This window comes from Lineus longissimus, chromosome 14 (genome assembly GCF_910592395.1).
Source record: "Lineus longissimus chromosome 14, tnLinLong1.2, whole genome shotgun sequence".
Lineage (NCBI taxonomy): Eukaryota > Metazoa > Nemertea > Pilidiophora > Heteronemertea > Lineidae > Lineus > Lineus longissimus.
The window spans coordinates 1,523,934-1,542,935 of NC_088321.1; the positions used below are offsets into that span (position 1 = coordinate 1,523,934).

Genomic DNA, 19,002 nt, shown 5'->3' on the forward strand with positions numbered 1-19,002 from the left:
TTTGGACTATTTATATAAGACTTTTGAGCAATATTCAAAGTCTCAATTCCGGTACATGTAACTTCAAGCATCAGCTCCCTATTGACAAGAATCGTCCATAGAACCAAGGTTCACCAATGTATTATCCAACTAAAACCCCGTCCCCAGTCTCGCCAATTGCTCACCTCTGTAGTAGGTGTCATATCTGGTTCCTCCATGTTGTCATTTAAATCATGCAAATTGTCCGTCACGCCACCTTTGGCCTGCCCGTTCAACTCATCCTCGTACTCCTCTGCATACGCACTTGACCCTCCCAGCGTTTCCGTCCGCGGTACGATGTTCACCGCCTCAGCGCTCGATTCTGATTGGCCGTTGACTGGGAGGGCGTGTTCGTTGAGCGATAGGTTGTGGCCGAACGCGTAGTCGACCATGGCATCCACTTTCTCCGGACCGATTCTCATACACTCCATAATCATTCAAACTACTGGAAAGAGACAGATGGAAATTTATTAAGCATGTGCAATGGGAGGAGCATCTGTATGGGTAGTCGACCATGGCATCCACTTTCTCCGGGCCGATTCTGATACACTCCATAATCATTCAAACAACTGGAAAGAGAAAGATGGAAATTTATTAAGCATGTGCAATGGGAGGAGCATCTGTATGGGCAGTCGACCATGGCATCCACTTTCTCCGGGCCGATTCTCAAACACTCCATAATCATTCAAACTGTTGGAAAGAGAGAGACAGACATTTTTATTGCCTGTGTGCAAGGGGAGGAGCACCAGCACTGGACAGCCACCCTTTAAATCACACGGTTCTCAGTTTAGAGATCTATATGGTCAAGAGCGGACACCCAGTCAATCGTTTTCTGTCAAACTCAAAAATTTATCCTATAATGTTTCAATTCATAGTCAATTTCAATTAGGGGGGACCATTCAAATCAAGACTCCCCCCCCCCCCCCACCCCTCCCTTAGATCGAAATATGCATGATGCACCTAATATCAGTTTTCATGAATGTACTTTGCCTTTAAACTTCACCTCATCTGACTAAGTCTAGAAATAATTCAGAATCCATCCACCGAATGTAAACATGCTGTATCTCACTCAAGTACTGTGTTAGTCATCAGCGGCAGCCAAGAATAGTAAACGACCCGAGGTTGGTTCAATTATACACTAATAGTCTAGCGCACATTGCCTGGGGACGAGATTTGTTTTGATCAATAATTTCTAGAAGGCCATACATCCTGGTAGCTGCTGTATAGCGGTTTGAATGGCAGGTATAGCCAATGCTATGTTAGTGATGTAAGCTAGCTAGCGAGATGGTATGCTAAGGGCTATGCTATATAGTAACATGCCATGACGTGATACATGCTGCTTAGTGCTAGCGATGTCTTAATGTATACTGGAATACTGCATATGAAATGTTTTGATGACTTGTACATTTTGCTCAAGATGATAGCTCAATGGTTTACCCTAGCTAGCAAGCTAGCATACTGTGGGCGTTGGTATGACAGGCTACATTATGCTAGCAATGCCTTAGCGTAGAGTGGTCAACTAAATACAGTAGAACCTCTCCACTAAGGACACCCTCGGGACTGACAAGTGCTGTCCTTAATAGAGAGGTGTCCTGATTAGAATTAGAGAGGTCAAATGGAATGGAAACAACCAATGTGGGACCAAAACTAGTGTCCTTAATAGAGAGGTTGTCCTTGATAGAGAGGTGTCCGCTAAGAGAGGTTCTACTGTATAAAGTATTGAGACTGAATTCAATGTTTTGCTCAAGACATAGCTTATGGTCAAAAGCCAGCAATGGTATATTCATCTGGACTTGCGTTGAAAAGACTACGTCCATCAATTCTTGATGTATTTGACATGGTACAAAAATTTATCAGTATATTTACATTCGTGGTGGATTTAAACCGTACCCCTATAGAGGGTTCGTCATGTGACGTCACGACGTGACATTTTGACGGCCACCTGCCAATGCATTTCCTTTACGTCGTGACCACGCGTGACGGCCAATATGGCAGCGCAAAACAACTGGCAACGTCATCATGTGACGTCAGTGAAGAACATCTACCCCTATCTATAGACGTTCGTCACGTGACGTCACGACGTAACGTTTTGATGGCCACCTGCCAATGCATTTCCTTTACGTCGTGACCACGCGTGACGGCCAATATGACAGTGCAAAACAATTGGCAACGTCATCACGTGACATCAGTGAAGAACATCAATAAACCTTTCCAGAAATGGGGCGCTGAGTGTCCGAAATATTGATGTCATAAGGGGAAACTAGGCCTTATGGTGGAGGGACAAAGGAGATAGTCATGGTTGACCAACACACTTGAATGCCTTTAATGACGGACAAGGGGGAAAAAGTTAGTTCCAATGCAAGCCACCAATTTCGGGAAGCATGTATAGACATTTATTATAGGCAAGAAGTTTTCATTGATGAATAGATGGCACAAAAAATCCCTTTGCCTTCATTTATGAATGCTTTTGTAACACACTGTATCCCTTAGATCAATTTGATTGCTTGGTACATGTACTGTACCTTGTCTTGGGACAGAAATAAAACGAGTTACGACGTAACTTAGCCAACCATCGCCACGGAAGATAATTCTCTATTTTGCTAAGCTGTTAGCCCACGGATGCATGCTTCGCGCAGCTGGCCAATAGCATTCTGCGAAGTTACTATTTATAGCTCACAAGGTCATTTGCATAAGATATTGATGACGTTTTAGTCACGTGACAGTCGGACATCGACACTTATTTCTACGCATTTGAGCTTATTTCAAAGTCAATTATCTTTGACCCTGCATTGTTTTTAGCATGAATGATACCATAGAGTCAGAGAGAGAAATATTCAGGACAATTATGTAGTATTTCCAACACTCGGACATGTGCCAGATTGAATCTAACTGCCCTAGTTAGAAAGCCTGAATCCATTACGAAACCGCATGTTTGTCCGACATTGCCTGTAATTCAGCGATGGGGAAATAGAGGGCAGCAGCTGTAGTGACGTCATCTTCGTGCAGCTAGCCAATTGGTTTGGACCAGTATGTTCTGCTAGCTGTGGCTAAGACATAGAGTTAATGAGAACGACAACAGCTCGGTGAAAAACTCGATATTGCGATGGTTTTGTGTCTTACTTCCATGAGTTTTTAGGGGAACCATGCAAACATACCCTGCATGCGTCCCCCCTCGTTATAACGCACACCTCACTATAACGAACATTTTGCTTGGATCTCATGGTGTTTGATACAGCGAGAGACTACTGTTTTCTGTAAGTGTAAGCAGGGGCTTGTGTTTAGTTTGAGATAGAATTGGGCGTTGTGGACAGGCACTGTCAAACACAAATATGTGGTGGGCGTATCACTTTCACGAGTAACCTAGATTCACAAAAGAAATACAGTGGAACCTCCCTTTAATGGACACCTCTCTATCAAAGATGCCTTCTCTAAAGAGGACACTAGTTTTGATCCCAAATTGGATGTTTCCATTCAATTTGACCTCTCTAATCAGGACACCTCTCTATTAAGGACAACCTCTCTATTAAGGACACCCTATCTATTAAGGACACCCTATCTATTAAGGACACCCTATCTATTAAGGACACCCTCTCTATTAAGGACACCCTCTCTATTAAGGACACTAGTTTTAGTCCCAAATTGGTTGTTTCCATTCAATTCGACCTCTCTAATCAGGACACCTCTCTATTAGGGACAGCACTTGTCAGTCTCGAGGGCGTCCTTAATAGAGAGGTTCTACAGTATTTGGTTTCCAAGGCTACAGGCTCTGTCAGATGGAAATTAGTTGCTATGGAGGTTTGTTCAACGTCATGTTGTGGCTGAAGGGATCAATTATCTATAGCAAAACATCTCCCTTGGTTAAATAGGGCATTATACGCAGACAGCAACGACTTGGGGGATGTTTCATACAGTAGGACCTCTCTATTAAGGACACTCTTGGGACTGACAAGTGCTGTCCCTAATAGAGAGGTGTCCTGATTAGAGAGGTCACAGTGAATGGGACCCACCAATTCTGTAGCTAAACTAGTGTCCTTGATAGAGAGGCTGTTCCTAATAGAGAGGTGTCTTGATTAGAGAGGTCAAAGTGAATGGAAACAACCAATTTGGGACCAAAACAAATTGAAGGGAAACCTCCAATTTTGGATTGGACCGAAAGTAGTGTCCTTAATAGAGAGGGTGTCCTTAATAGAGAGGGTGTCCTTAATAGAGAGGGTGTCCTTAATAGAGAGGTGTCTGCTAAGAGAGGTTCCACTGTAATTGTTAAATGCTTGTCCTTCGGTTGGAACTTGAGGTTGAAAATTTCGAATTGTGTAAATGTTGCACTGAATATGCTGAATATAAATTTTTAAACAATGCTGGGGCCGAGAGGGGATTTCACATAACCACCGATTCAGTCTTACCTCTGACATTTTTCAAAAGCCCCAAAAATCTTTATTTCAAAGAGTGAAGACACTGAATATGTAATGGAGTGTTCTGTGAAACAGGGGCGGGGGGGTCGCTGACCATCCCTGTCTGTGGATTAGACCGTTGTGATTGAGCGTGACGTCAATACTGTATCTTTACCGTTGCATTATCCTGACGTGACGCAACGTCACCAATGGATTCGGTGACGTAGGGTTAACATGTGACGTCACCCACGGTGGAGAGACGCTACTTCAATGACGTCATGTGACGTCAGGAAAGTGGGCTGCGCATGTGCTGTAGTGATATCGCCTTCGAAACTGTGAGTATAGCTACTTTTCGGCATTTTCATTAGTTTACACATCAATACAATAGCTAATTTCGATTGGAAATGAGAAACAAAAAAATGCAAAAATGCAGCACTTTTATGTACCACATTGTTCTCGTCCGTCGCCTCCGCTTTCGTTTTCTATTCTCCATCGGGAGCAGCATGGCTGCATCACTTCTTCTTCTGAGTCCATGTGCGTCGCCGAGAAAATCCAAGTGACAAATGAACGAGCGAAAATGATCTGTATGTAAACCGCCGCGGTCACTCGTGACAAATGAGGAGTCACACGTGAAAATGAGCCGTGAGTTGATGAAAAATGTGGCGTGAGTAGCTCATTCCTATGTAACATCAGCCTTAAATGACACCTGGACATAATAGAAGAAATTGATACACTCAGATTTCACAAAAGGCAGACAATAGTGAAATGAACAACCAGTCCGTCTCAACATGTCAAGCTCGGAGCGACATGCGACTCATTTTGCCATGGCGGGTCACATATGTGCAACAACAATTGGACAGATTCATATCAAAACAAAAACGACCTCGCAAAAACGATATAGCGGTTAGCGTATAATGCAACATACACTGTGACGCCAGTTCGGTATTGATTAGCCTAGCGCTGTAGCTAACTATAGCTCTAACCAATGGAGCAAGTACGTACAATATTGTGGGATCGCGTCAACAGAAAATGGCGGTCGATGGCATAATTGACGAATCATAAACATGATTTTTAAAGGATGCTTATTTTGTGGTAATTTTGCCCAACGGCGTATTGATGTTGACGACAATGGACGCTATTTGTAGAGACTATAATGTACGCTGTAATGCTTACCAAGCATTTTTGTTATTGTCTTGCTGTGAACAAATTTGACCCATCAGACCAAAATGGGCTGTAATTAAGCAGTATTTGGTGGATGTGGAGTTATCCACATGACTGGTTAGAATACATATACAGTAGAACCTCCCTTAGTGGACACCTCTCTATTAAGGACAACCTCGCTATTAAGGACACTAGTTTTGGTCCCAAATTGGTTGTATCCATTCAATTTGACCTCTCTAATCAGGACACCTCTCTATTAAGGACAACCTCTCTATTAAGGACTCTAATTTTGATCCCGAATTGGTCATTTCCATCCAAATTGACCTTGCTAGTCAGGACACCTCTCTATTAAGGACAGCACTTATCAGTCCCGAGGGTGTCCTTAATAGAGAGGTTCTACTGTACATTGTTCTGTTATATTATACATAACGTCCTCTGGGCACTCCAGGGTCAACCCGACTCGAAATGCTTCCCAAACGAGCCCCAGGAATCAATACCATTCTTGGAATTCTCATTCTCGGAAGAGAACCAACGTTACCAGAATTGGAGATGACTACGACCAGGCTCACTCTGCTACTGAGTTAGCAGTGGCAAGAGACGGGCCAGGTTTCCTCAAGGGGGAGGAGGGGGGGTCTCCTGCTTCAAACCTGCAAACACTTGAATTCCAAGCTATTGCTATCACAGTACGGATCAGATCACAAAATGTAAGCAATTTCAAGCCATCAAAATGTGACTTTGATGCATAATTTTACCATTTTCTGTAGGTCAGCGAGGTGACCTCAGGAATAGGGATAGCAATAGACCCTTTGCAATGACGTCACGATGTCGGCCATGTTTGGGGCCAGATATAACGTGATGACGTCGGCTTTCTTCTTTTCAGGACTTCACGTCAGGACTTGTGCAAAGCATCACAACATAGTGTCGCGCTCGTGACCGCACTGTTCGCGGCCATCTTGGGGGGCATTGTGACGCATATTGCAAAGCGTCTATTCCAGGAAAATCTACCACGAATCGAGCCGCACCGCAACAAGGCATACCCTCGGGAAATGTGGTGCTGTTCAAAAATATTGAGTGAGCGTCAACAAAGACATTATCATTAGCTCTTTTTAAAAACAATATCGGGGATTGTAATGTAAAAAGTAGGAGGAAACCGGAGACCCCGGAGGAAACCTATGCTGTCGAAGAGAGTTGTTCTCTCTATCACATGAAAGTTCCGTGACTGACCAGGAATCGAACTTGGTACCTCAGAGGTGACAGGCCCGGATATTACCACGACACCACCGACAGCCCGTTGGTGCTGATTCTCCTGTATGAGTCTGGCGAATCAAGTTAGCGCTCATCAGACAGCTGTTTGATAGAAGGCAGGTAAACCCAATCGCTTGTTTTATCTTCGGAATGTGATTCACGGCTTTTCACCTGCCTGTGCCAATGCATTGAGGAAAGTAAATCTGCTCTGTGAGGAAGGTACTCAGCCAAAGCCATCTCGATCAACAGAACACTTAGGCAAGAACGAGGGAAGGGGGATATTTTTGGTTGGAAAATTGTGACACCCACCACGGCAAAATGAGTCGCGTGTCGCACAGAAGATGACCTAAAATGACACCAGGACATAATAGAAGAAATTGATACACTCAGATTTCACAAAAGGCAGACAATAGTGAAATGAACAACCAGTTTGTCTCAACCTGTCAAGCTCGGAGCGACATGCGACTCATTTTGCCATGGCGGGTCACAATTGACATAGATCTACCTGTAGAAAGGCTAGTTCCGGTCAGAAACGTGACATAGATCTATAGAGGAGGTATTTTTGATCAGAAAAGTGACATAGTTCTATATAGATCTTTTGATCCCTTAGTGGACACCGCTCTATTTAGGATGCCCTCTCTATTAAGGACACTAGTTTTGGGACCATATTTGGTTTCCATTCAGTTTGACCTCTCTAATCAGGACACCTCTCTATTAAGGACAGCACTTGTCAGTCCCAAGTGTCCTTAATAGAGAGGTTTTACTGTACTTGAAGTCGTCCAGGACAAGTTTCTAATGTTCATGATGTTTTGAAAACTTTGGTGATCATTTATAAATAGATTAAATTTTTTATATATTATTCTTATAATCTTACGCCATGGTTAACTCCAGTCGCCTGTGGAAGGACATAACAAAATGGCTGAAAAGTCATTTCGCAAACCGTCTAAGACTAAGAGGGGAAACACTCATAAACAGTAAAAAACGTTAAGACCTGCATATGACAGCGTCATGTTTGGAATGTTATTGTTTTTTTAATTTGGCTGGTTTCATTTTGGGTCGTTTCAACCTTTACAGACCAACTAGCGAGATACAGTGTCTTAGTTCACCAAGAACATGAGGACCAGCGGTTGTCTTCCCATTTACTCATAAACTGCCGTGTAACAAAGGTAATAAAACGCTCAGAACATTGATGACATATTATAAACATGATGAATACAATGATACCTCGACCTCTGGACGGTTTCCAGAACACAGACAGACAGAATACACAATGATGCTGACGTTGAAGGGAAAATCAGACATTTTTCACGCCTGAAAAACTGAAAAATGTCCGCGGAAAAACACTGCAGGCGGCAAAACTATTGGCGTGATCGGCAGAAAATTTGGCACACTAATTGATAAACATCTATTTTAATTGACTCACCAATCCAAATTAAGCGATCCCGCTTCACAGCCGAGATTTTTGGCTTTTTCCACCAGTGGATTTACGTTATTCCAATTTCGACTGCCATCTTGAATTATAATGTTATCATACTCTCGAAGCAGGTTGCAGTGACATCATACTAGAGAGGTTTCGAAAATTGATAAGACCCCCTTTAGGAGGGGCTCTTAAGATACACGTGTGTGCGGGAGTATATAAATGAAGTGAAATAAAGAGAGTAAATATTGTATATCCAACAAACAGTTTTTTTTGGTATTTTTCTGAATTAACTCCGTTGAGTTTACCGATTTCTCCGCGATCTTCCGGTGGTGGTTGCTATCCCATTGGTTGAAATTAATTTAAATCTTCATGGGAATTCGCTACATCATATGCCTAAGAAATTGGCCAATTATATTAATATTTTTATCAGAGAAATATCCGTCCTAAATAATGACAGAAAAGGGTGGTTTATTTCAATTTTGTGTCGACATGATCGAGGTCACGTGACATAAAAACAAAACAATCGCACACACCCGTCCAAAAAAGGCACTTTAAGAAAAACAAATACGTTTTTCCAGCTTAAAACCACACTGACGACTAAGTTATATTGGTCTACTGCCCAAATCTGAAGTATCAAATTGAATCACAAACTAGAACTAGCTCTATTTAGCTATAGTTGCGTGAAAAATTCGGGTGAGCGACGTACATTCTGTACCCTAGCGGCCAATAATTAAACTACTTTCAGCCGTCTGCTCCGGTCTCGTTAGGGAGTTTTTCCCAAATGTACGCGATGATGACGTGCCCCATTAACAGGACGTAACATCTATTTTAAAATGCGTTTCGAAAGTGAATGCATGAGGACAACCCATTTGTGTCGTATATCACTGGAAACGCCCGATTCCCGTGAATAAGGTCAATCACAATGTATTACATTACCAAAACAAAAATGTGTCGGAAGGAACTATATGGATGGTCCCATCGCACCCCCCCCCCCCTCCAGCAGTATGACACAGAAGGGCTAGTTGACTGTCCACCGGGGGGTTTGGGGGGAGCTTCCCCCCAACGCACTGGTAAAAACCTATGTCGACGGAGGGGGTTTGGGGGGTGTCCCCCCATTGTAACAGCTGTAGTTGTTAGAGCTTGCACTTAACATATGCTCGTAGGGGGGTTCGGGGGAGCTCCCCCGACCTAAAGGGGGGCTCACTAAGTTCTTGACTTTACATATTAAGACCCCCTTTAGGAGGGGCTCTTAAGATACACGTGTGTGCGGGAGTATATAAATGAAGTGAAATAAAGAGAGTAAATATTGTATATCCAACAAACAATTTTTTTTGGTATTTTTCTGAATTAACTCCGTTGAGTTTACCGATTTCTCCGCGATCTTCCGGTGGTGGTTGCTATCCCATTGGTTGAAATTAATTTAAATCTTCATGGGAATTCGCTACATCATATGCCTAAGAAATTGGCCAATTATATTAATATTTTTATCAGAGAAATATCCGTCCTAAATAATGACAGAAAAGGGTGGTTTATTTCAATTTTGTGTCGACATGATCGAGGTCACGTGACATAAAAACAAAACAATCGCACACACCCGTCCAAAAAAGGCACTTTAAGAAAAACAAATACGTTTTTCCAGCTTAAAACCACACTGACGACTAAGTTATATTGGTCTACTGCCCAAATCTGAAGTATCAAATTGAATCACAAACTAGAACTAGCTCTATTTAGCTATAGTTGCGTGAAAAATTCGGGTGAGCGACGTACATTCTGTACCCTAGCGGCCAATAATTAAACTACTTTCAGCCGTCTGCTCCGGTCTCGTTAGGGAGTTTTTCCCAAATGTACGCGATGATGACGTGCCCCATTAACAGGACGTAACATCTATTTTAAAATGCGTTTCGAAAGTGAATGCATGAGGACAACCCATTTGTGTCGTATATCACTGGAAACGCCCGATTCCCGTGAATAAGGTCAATCACAATGTATTACATTACCAAAACAAAAATGTGTCGGAAGGAACTATATGGATGGTCCCATCGCACCCCCCCCCCCTCCAGCAGTATGACACAGAAGGGCTAGTTGACTGTCCACCGGGGGGTTTGGGGGGAGCTTCCCCCCAACGCACTGGTAAAAACCTATGTCGACGGAGGGGGTTTGGGGGGTGTCCCCCCATTGTAACAGCTGTAGTTGTTAGAGCTTGCACTTAACATATGCTCGTAGGGGGGTTCGGGGGAGCTCCCCCGACCTAAAGGGGGGCTCACTAAGTTCTTGACTTTACATATTATGTACGTATACGTTTACCTTTACGCATGAGTGGTGTCGTTATTGAAGTGTAAGTTTTGAAAAATGACATTTCTTGGGCATTGGAGCGAAGAAATGTGGGTTTTAAAGTCGTCCCAATTAGTTCGGTCGTCAGCGCCGCCATCGTGCCGTATTCACACAAAAACACACAGAGGACCGATTCCACAGTTGCCGATCCTGAAAACGTCTCGGACAGTGTCACAACCTGTCTTCGAGGCCACCTTCATAACAATAATTATACCCCCGCCTGCAGATTTTGACTATGACGTACATTGTATATATAGGAGTAAAAAAGCTTGATCTTAGGATGAGTGTTGGCCTGAAGTTCAGGATGCCCCTTCCCCTCTGGAAAATGTGTCTGTCCCTCTTGTATTCTGACGGATTCTTCACTCCGGACGCAGTGGACCGGCCTTATCCCTCACCCTAAGGAGAGCCAATTAGGATGATGAAATGTATTGCCCCGGGAGTATAACGGATTATGGTACATTGTATATGGTAATAGTGACTGTCAATAGCTTACATTATTGAAATGGCGCATTACAGAAAATCCTGTTTCCTCCGTACATCCTTAGACTCAGGATGCATTCCAGTTCGTCATGCTAATCGTCCTTGCACAGGGCGACAGGACGAGCCCGGTCCACCGCGTTTGTGACGACATCCTTTGACACGCGCAATCGCACATAAATGTTGCAACAAGTTACACATTCTACAGGTAGCAGGGATAGATCACTTTTCTAAACCTCTCTGTTGATGCTGGCCAAGCTCCAGGCAGCACTCACACGCCTCTTTCATGTCTCCCGCGCATGCCCAGTAGTGTTTTGTACTGCTGTGGAGTATGGATGATTCATTTGTGGTGGTTCCCTTTGATGTATGATGATAAAATAACTCAGTGACGACATAATCCAAATTAGGATTGCCATCCCTGGAAACAAGGTTATTCTTTAGTTTTATTATTCATACGTCAGAAAGAATTTCCCTGTATTATTGGTATACATCTTTTTAAAGGGGCAACTCGGGAGTTGTAAAGCATGCTGTTTATGGTCCCGATTGAGGAGGATTTGCGAGGAGGATTCGTCTAAAAATAGTTCTAGGCGGGAAACTCAAAAAATAGTTCTCAAGTGGATTAAAAAGGACGCTTTAATCAACGGGAAATTTGTTGAGAAATAGTTTTGAAATGGATAAAAGAAGACGCTTCAATCAGCGCAGCGGGAAATTTAAATTTTGAAGCGACAACGGGCCATGTGATATGATATGATATTCCGGACAGTCGGGAAAGTAAATGGTGAAAAGTAAACTGGTAGTTGACCGCGGACATTTTGTGATAATCGACAAATTCGGCAGACGTTGATATTTCCACTCGTTTCAGCCAACTGTCAGAAAAATCTCAAAACACGCCCCCATTAAATTAGTGAAATTCAAAATTAATTTTTTCACCAAATAATTTCTTTATATCTGTAGACTTGCCACACCAAATATCTTTTTAATACCTCTCCAAATATGCATGTGACAGTTAAAAACATACTCGCGTCTAATTGATAGGTCTGGAGCCTCCAACCTATGAATATTCAATGGTGGTCTTGTCTCGTGTGATGAGAAGGTGTAAAGCCCGTAGCACACTAGCCGCCAACTTCGGCGTTCACAAGCGTTTTTTGCCGCAAGAGTCCTGAACGCCTGAAAAATCCCTAGTCTGCTACGAACGGCGTCGGCGAACGCCACTTGCCGCCACTTGCCGCAACTAAACGCCAAATATCTAACATGTTTGATTTTTGACGCGTGTCGCCGAGTTTGAACGCAAGAAGAAGCCAGGTGTGCTACGGATTGCCGCCTGAATTGGCGTCGGCGGCGAGGCTATGGCCAATCAGTATGCGTCTTGATATCACGATTTCAAAATGGCAGCCTAAAGTGGCGGAAAAGACGCTACTGGACGCCGATTCTGGGCAGGTGTGCTCTGACCGGGATCCACTGGCCGCCAACTTCGGCGTCGAGAGGCGTCAGCTTAACGCTTCTTGTCGCCAAAGTTGGCGGCTAGTGTGCTGCGGGCTTAAGGCTGTTCATGTCATTGAAAGGCCTGGTGTTTTATATGCTTCTGTATACTATCACTCTATCATAAATACGATTCCCTCGTTTATCCTTTCGATGGCGCATATGTATAATATTCAACTCGTCCAGAGTAACCTCGAAGCCCTTCGCCATCGTAAGATGCTTCCTATCAGCAATACTCGTCCCCAGTAGTTCAACAAACACTTTTTCCACCGCGTCATTCTGTACATCCGAATTCAACGGATTTTTTGAAAAGCATTTAAATGCCATGCCGGCCAGTCGCAGACGCGACACATCAGCACACCCGATATATACCCCCGACGTTTGGTTCCTCAATGGAATGTTGCATTCACCTTCAAGGCGAAGTTGTCGCTGTTGTCGTATGACATGTTTATGACGATAGTTACGAAAGATGACCATCGCCTTTTGAGTTCGGCCTATGAAACTAAAATACACAGCATCCGTTTCAAAAATTAAATGGAAGGACCCCGGACTCCACGGCAAGATCATAACGAGGGTGTTATTCGGGACCATTCGCCATATCAATTCGTTGTTCCTGTCAGTGTCTCGCTTCGAATAGATGGTGTACAGATTGATGGTGACTTTCAATTTTCCGCCAGACCCCGGCACGTGGTGAAAGAAAGCGAACACTCTTTGTTTCGAGTTTATCGTCAAGAACTCAGACGTCACCTTCCCGCGTGTCTTTTCCTTCTTGGGCAACCAGACCTGCCCTACGAACTTCCCTTTTGCAAAATCATAAAGCTTTGCATCACGAAAAACCATTTTCTTTCCGATCATACTCCAGGGAATAATGATTATGTGATTCGAAACCCAGAGCTGTACGAAATTGTCCCGCGACTCTGGCATAGATGAGTTATAAAGCAATTTGGCGATGAGGTCTTTGAAGTGTGAGCTATAGACGAGGACACGCTTCACTGCATAACGTTCATGAAACTCTCTGTAAGTCACTGCAACCAGAGGACACCAAGGGATGTACTGAATTTTAAAGTTGACCTGACTTGCATTGACCGGGGGCAAAAAGGGTAGCGATCTACCCATGTGGAATTCGAGATGGTGTTTCGCCTATCAAAAGTAAAAATAAAAACCTGGCGAGAAAGCCTGGCGAGAAAAACTTTAATCAGACACAATAATCGTTATGTCCGGCGAAGCGTTCGAAGAGGTAAGAGCAATCTCCAAATCAGACACAATATTCAAGATTAATCTCTCTGCCAGTATTAGCCTCCATATTGGAAAGTCACTGCACATCATACATTGCGATTGCGCAGTGTAATTGAACTGAAAATGGCCGTAGCCACAGATTCGTACTCATTTCAGGGACAAAATCACAAAAGCTTACGCTGTCTAAAATAAAATAGCTTCCATTAAAAGGTTTGATTAGGCTATTCTGACCATGTCACACAAGGTTTCGCATCGAGGGAGGATGATTGCTCCTTACACGATCGCGTGAGAGTACGGAATACCGCACGTGCATCCCATGCATTACAAATTTCAGTCTATGAGAGCGCGTTTAAATGCAGCGGTTGTTTTCAATAGCATTCCGCGAAGTTACTATTTATAGCTCACAAGGTCATTTGCATAAGATATGGATGACGTTTTAGTCACGTGACAGTCGGACATCGACACTTATTTCTACGCATTTGAGCTTATTTCAAAGTCAATTATCTTTGACCCTGCATTGTTTTTAGCATGAATGATACCATAGAGTCAGAGAGAGAGATATTCAGAACAATTATGTAGTATTTCCAACACTCGGACATGTGCCAGATTGAATCTAACTGCCCTAGTTAGAAAGCCTGAATCCATTACGAAAACGCATGTTTGTCCGACCTTGCCTGTAATTCAGCGATGGGGAAATAGAGGGCAGCAGCTGCAGTGACCTCATTATCGCGGAATGCTATAGTGAACGAGTTTCTAGGAAAGATGTAAGGGTGGAGTAGATTTGTCCGCCTCGTCCCGCCAATAACCATCAGTTTGAGAGTTTGTTCCACATGGTCAGTAACGCGTGCGGGGAGGAGGATAGGCCTACGACTGACTCTGGATTTTCGAGGATGATTCTGCGGTTACGGATCGGCGATACTTCAGATGCAAACGAGAGCTTCGGGGATCGAGAAGAAGAACTTCCACGCAGAGTAGTCGTTTACTTGAGCTTTATTTTTTTTCCTAGACGACGGGGTGAACTCCGATGCTCGACAACGCCTAGCCCATCCTGACAATATCAGGCCATTTCACTCGATATATACTTATTCCCTCGGAAGCATGCATAAGGAGAAGTCGTGTTGCGGGCTGCTCTGTTTGCAAGAGGATGGTCCTAGCCATGCGAGAGGCAGTCGATGTGCATTGTATCGCTACCACCAATCAGCTCGCCGAAAGATCCTACTGCAATGCACCGAGAAATGCCGCGCTGCTGACCAAGCCGCGTCAGGTTTTCGGTCCCGCACCTAGCTTATCTGCCGTCTAACAAGTACGCTTTGGACAATACGATTACAATAAAGAAGCCATAACATCCCCATTATTCAAAAGAGGTCATTATTTCTTATATATACATAGGTGAAATTATACCTTTTTTTCATACATCCTGTACCTCCAGAATCCTCTGCGAGCCTCCTCCTTCTCCATACATGTTCCCTTCCGCTTACTCATCTGACATAAAACACGCACATCTTCGATCAGAACATTTGCTGTGGAACAGTCCAGCTGGCAGCAGACGATCGCGCAGGCTAGGAGAGAAACAACGTCAATTGACCCCGCATCCGGTACCGATATTCGCCAGTAGGTGGCAATCTTTTCGAAATTTGCAGTGTTATCGATCGCCGCTACGTCCATGTTTTTACAATAAAGTGAGTCTTCCACGACGTCACATGATTATACCTGTTCGCGATTTTTGTCGCTGCGACTAAACAGTTATCACTTCGACTAGCAATAGATGAATCGCTTGCAGAAGGTAGCTGTCGCTGGTCCTTGTTGCAGGCACAAATGACAATTTCTGAAGTGTTTATTATCGCAGGTCAAGCCACGAATATCGCTCGTCTGCGGAGCGGGTGACGTCATTCATAACTGTTGAAACAGCATGGTTTTTCTTTCTTGATAAAAAATCTTCTGTTTCCACGCAGAATTACCTTTGACTGTGTCATGTGCTACAACTTGGGAATAAAGATACACAGGATGTGATTTTCACAATAACAGCTTCCAGCAGGACCGCAACTTCTCCAAACTGGATCATTGAAAACAATTTTGACACTAGAGGCGCTGATTTCGTTAATTTAGGACCTGGGGCGAGTTTGCATTGAAAGATCATTTACTTACAATAAACAATGGACAAGGACGGGGTGTAACCATAGGCCTGCCTGAAATTCACAAGCCATGTCCAAAACTGCCTCACAACACTCGCGAAAAGCGTTATCAGAGGTCAGCATTTCAGTTTGGTACTACCAGCGGCGCCGCATGGTGTCAAGCGCGGATATTATCCTCCTGGCTAGGAAATCCCACGCCCTAGTCATCCCAGTTCGAGGGCCGGCTCTATTTTTAAAGACGGTCTTTTAATTTAGAGACCGTCTTTAAAAATCGAGCCTGCCCGCAACCTGTTGAAGGACCTACCGACCTATCTGCATTCAACCATCTTTGAAAATGAAACTGAACTCGTATAGATCCGGAAATTATCGCGCACAAGTATCACGAATTACGAATTACGAATTGCTATTTGTCCGAGAAAGAGACCAAAAAATCATTGTTTACTATAAGCTGATTACGGGCGGATCACCGATCCAAAGGTTGACCGCGCTCAACGTTGCTTAACTTCCACTCTATGGCCAACGCGCCAACCACTGGGCCATAAAGGAATTTCTTTATGGCCGGCGGGTTAAGCCGTGCCATATACCTGGGGGTACTATACACTGATCAACGTGTGCCTTGGAAGGATCACTCGGAATCCAAAGTCCTTCACTTATTCACCAGAAATCCTTAAACGCAGCGAGTTTTGAATACGTGGAGACGAACTGACCGCGCTGTTACGAATCAGTCTAAATTGTCGCAGCGTCCTCTTTTCAATAAGAACGGAACTGGACGAGAGCATTGACTTCAAATACTTAACACCAGATACAAGTGACTGCAAAATGGAACGCGACACCCGGGCCTGTCACCCCCAAAAGGTCCTGGGTTCGATTCCTTGGCGCTTCTGGCACACTCACTTGATAGACAGGGCGACTCTCCTCGACAGCGTAGGTTTCCTCCAGGGTCTCCGGTTTCCCCCTACTTACAATACAATCGCCCAATATTGTTAATAGAGCTAATAATATCCTTGCTGACGCTCGGCTCTCCGCTCGATATTTTTACAGAGGTTGTGGGTTATCGGATGTCCGCAACCTCGCTGCGAGATTGATATTTATCCCTTTTCTCAGGAGGCCCTCCGACTGGTCTTAAAGGGGCCGATAGGCCGAACAGGGGGATTAAATTGGCCACCTTCGGGCGACTTATATGCACAGTAACTGCACTTGGTTATGCTTGGTGCCAAATCAAGCACACTCAGTGCTTGATTTACTCCTGGTGCAAGCAGTCTTTCAAATAAATATCTGAGAGAAAATCGACGGCGCAATGGTCCCCCTTTAACGCTAAAGATAGATATAATGTATAGCCTACACCAGGCAACCTCGTCCTTCGGAGGCGGGGTCAAAGTTGCAGCCACAGACGGCCATTTGGCGAAAAACAATAAGACCCTAGACGCAACTTTTAAGCATCCCATCATCAAATGAGTGTGCACCTCCCCGAGAACATTTTCAAAATTTAGAAAGCCGTATAGATGAGATTTGCGTCAAACTGGAGTGGGTTGACGGTAGTAACTTATCTTCTCCGAACAAACGCGCGCCTTTTAGTGAAATCTACACAAATCAGCAGGGCCTAATTCTGTGGAAACATACTAGCAGGGGCGTTGTCAGCGAGCGGGAAGTTGAGCACCGAAGTCGCGTGATTTTTTTAATCCGTATAGGGCGAAGGCCCGGTGTGACAGCGGATATAGTCCCCCTGGAGTCATAGTCCGGTAGCATTGTATTTGACCAATTAAGCAGCTTGATCTATTGTACCGCTAACCCTAACCAAAACATTTAGCAATGCGGGCTATTGTTACACGGACTATCAGCCCTAGGACTACTATCCCCGCCACACCGGCGTCCAATTCTCAGTCATGTCAGTTATTAATGTGGCGGATGCTTTTAAATTTCTGACCAGAATTGATGCATTTTCCAAGCATCTGATGGCCATACCGATACTGGGATCGAAATTTTGCTCTACTACAAAATATCGTAAAAATGTTTTTCGGGAGCAGAGAGGACACCCCTTGTATCTATACTCGACAGCCTGTACGATTTATAGCTCTCAGCACTCCGACATCTGACTCCCACTTCGGCGTCCAGTGGAGTTTTTTGGCCGCCAGTGTCAGGACGCCAGAAAACTTCCAGGTGTGCTACGACTTGACGCCGCTGGCTGCCGGCGAACTCCACTCGACGCCGGATACCAAATTGGTTTGATTTTGGACTCCGGTGAACGCCAGTGAACGCCTGAAGCAGCCAGGTGTGCTGCCGATTCAGCGTCGAGTGCCGTTCAGTCGAAATCCTCTGGTCGCCAGAGTTGGAGGGTGGTGCCAGCTTGTGGGTGCGAAATCCCCTCCTCGTAAAATTGAAAGTTGAACTTCCATTTGTAAACGTAGCCACAATCCAACTTGCATCAGGAATTGGGGGTCGCAGCCCAAAGATGACAGCTCTTGATCACAGTTAATAACATAACAAACAATGTTTGGCGGTAATGGTCGGCCAGAAAGACTTAATCAGCTCCTCTATCCGGTCGGTCTTTGGGTGATTGGCTGGGAGCTAGCTAGTTTCCATCACACTAAGTCTATGTACTCAATGTCGTCGTTCCCTTTGTCAGAATCCTGGCAGACAAAATCAATGGCCATTTGCGATATATATTTTAACGAATTCTTTTTTGTGGAGGTGCACATTGAATATTTATCCATATCGATTGATTAATTCATAAATATGCCTCTGGCAAACTGTGGAAGTTCCTTTTTTCTTTTCACACCAAGCGCCCTGATGGCCTTGGCGTTAACCGTTATTAAACACGGTGTAGGGAGTTTTCGCAAATCTCCGAAACACCAATGCGAACGCCTGCCCAATTCTTTCACATCATTATCAGGAGCCCAAACGATGGGATGGCATTGGCGTATCGGGGTTTGGTAGTTTCCGCAAAGCCCCCAAAACGTCAACATGAACGCCTATCGCATTGTTCAACTTCGTATCAGGTGGTCGAACAAGGAAATAGGCGTTCAGACGTTGGCGTTGCAGGGATTGGCGAAAACCTCAGCCTGTCCGTAGTTGTTTCCCCATCAACACCAAGCTGCTTCATCGCCAACCGTACGGC

At 44.3% G+C, this 19,002-nt stretch overlaps 1 protein-coding gene across 1 annotated transcript in view; it reads right to left on the bottom strand.

Moving 5' to 3' along the window:
• Positions 1 to 8,348, bottom strand: part of LOC135499238 (uncharacterized) — a 28,285-nt gene extending 19,937 nt beyond the window's left edge. The window contains exons 1-2 of the mRNA XM_064789898.1: positions 8,236 to 8,348; positions 165 to 463 (exon numbers count right to left, since the gene is read on the bottom strand). Of these exons, the coding sequence (XP_064645968.1) occupies positions 165 to 455 (291 nt within the window). The 5' untranslated portion in view covers positions 456 to 463; positions 8,236 to 8,348. The remainder of the gene's footprint in view (positions 1 to 164; positions 464 to 8,235) is intronic.
• Between the last annotated feature and the right edge of the window lie 10,654 nt (positions 8,349 to 19,002).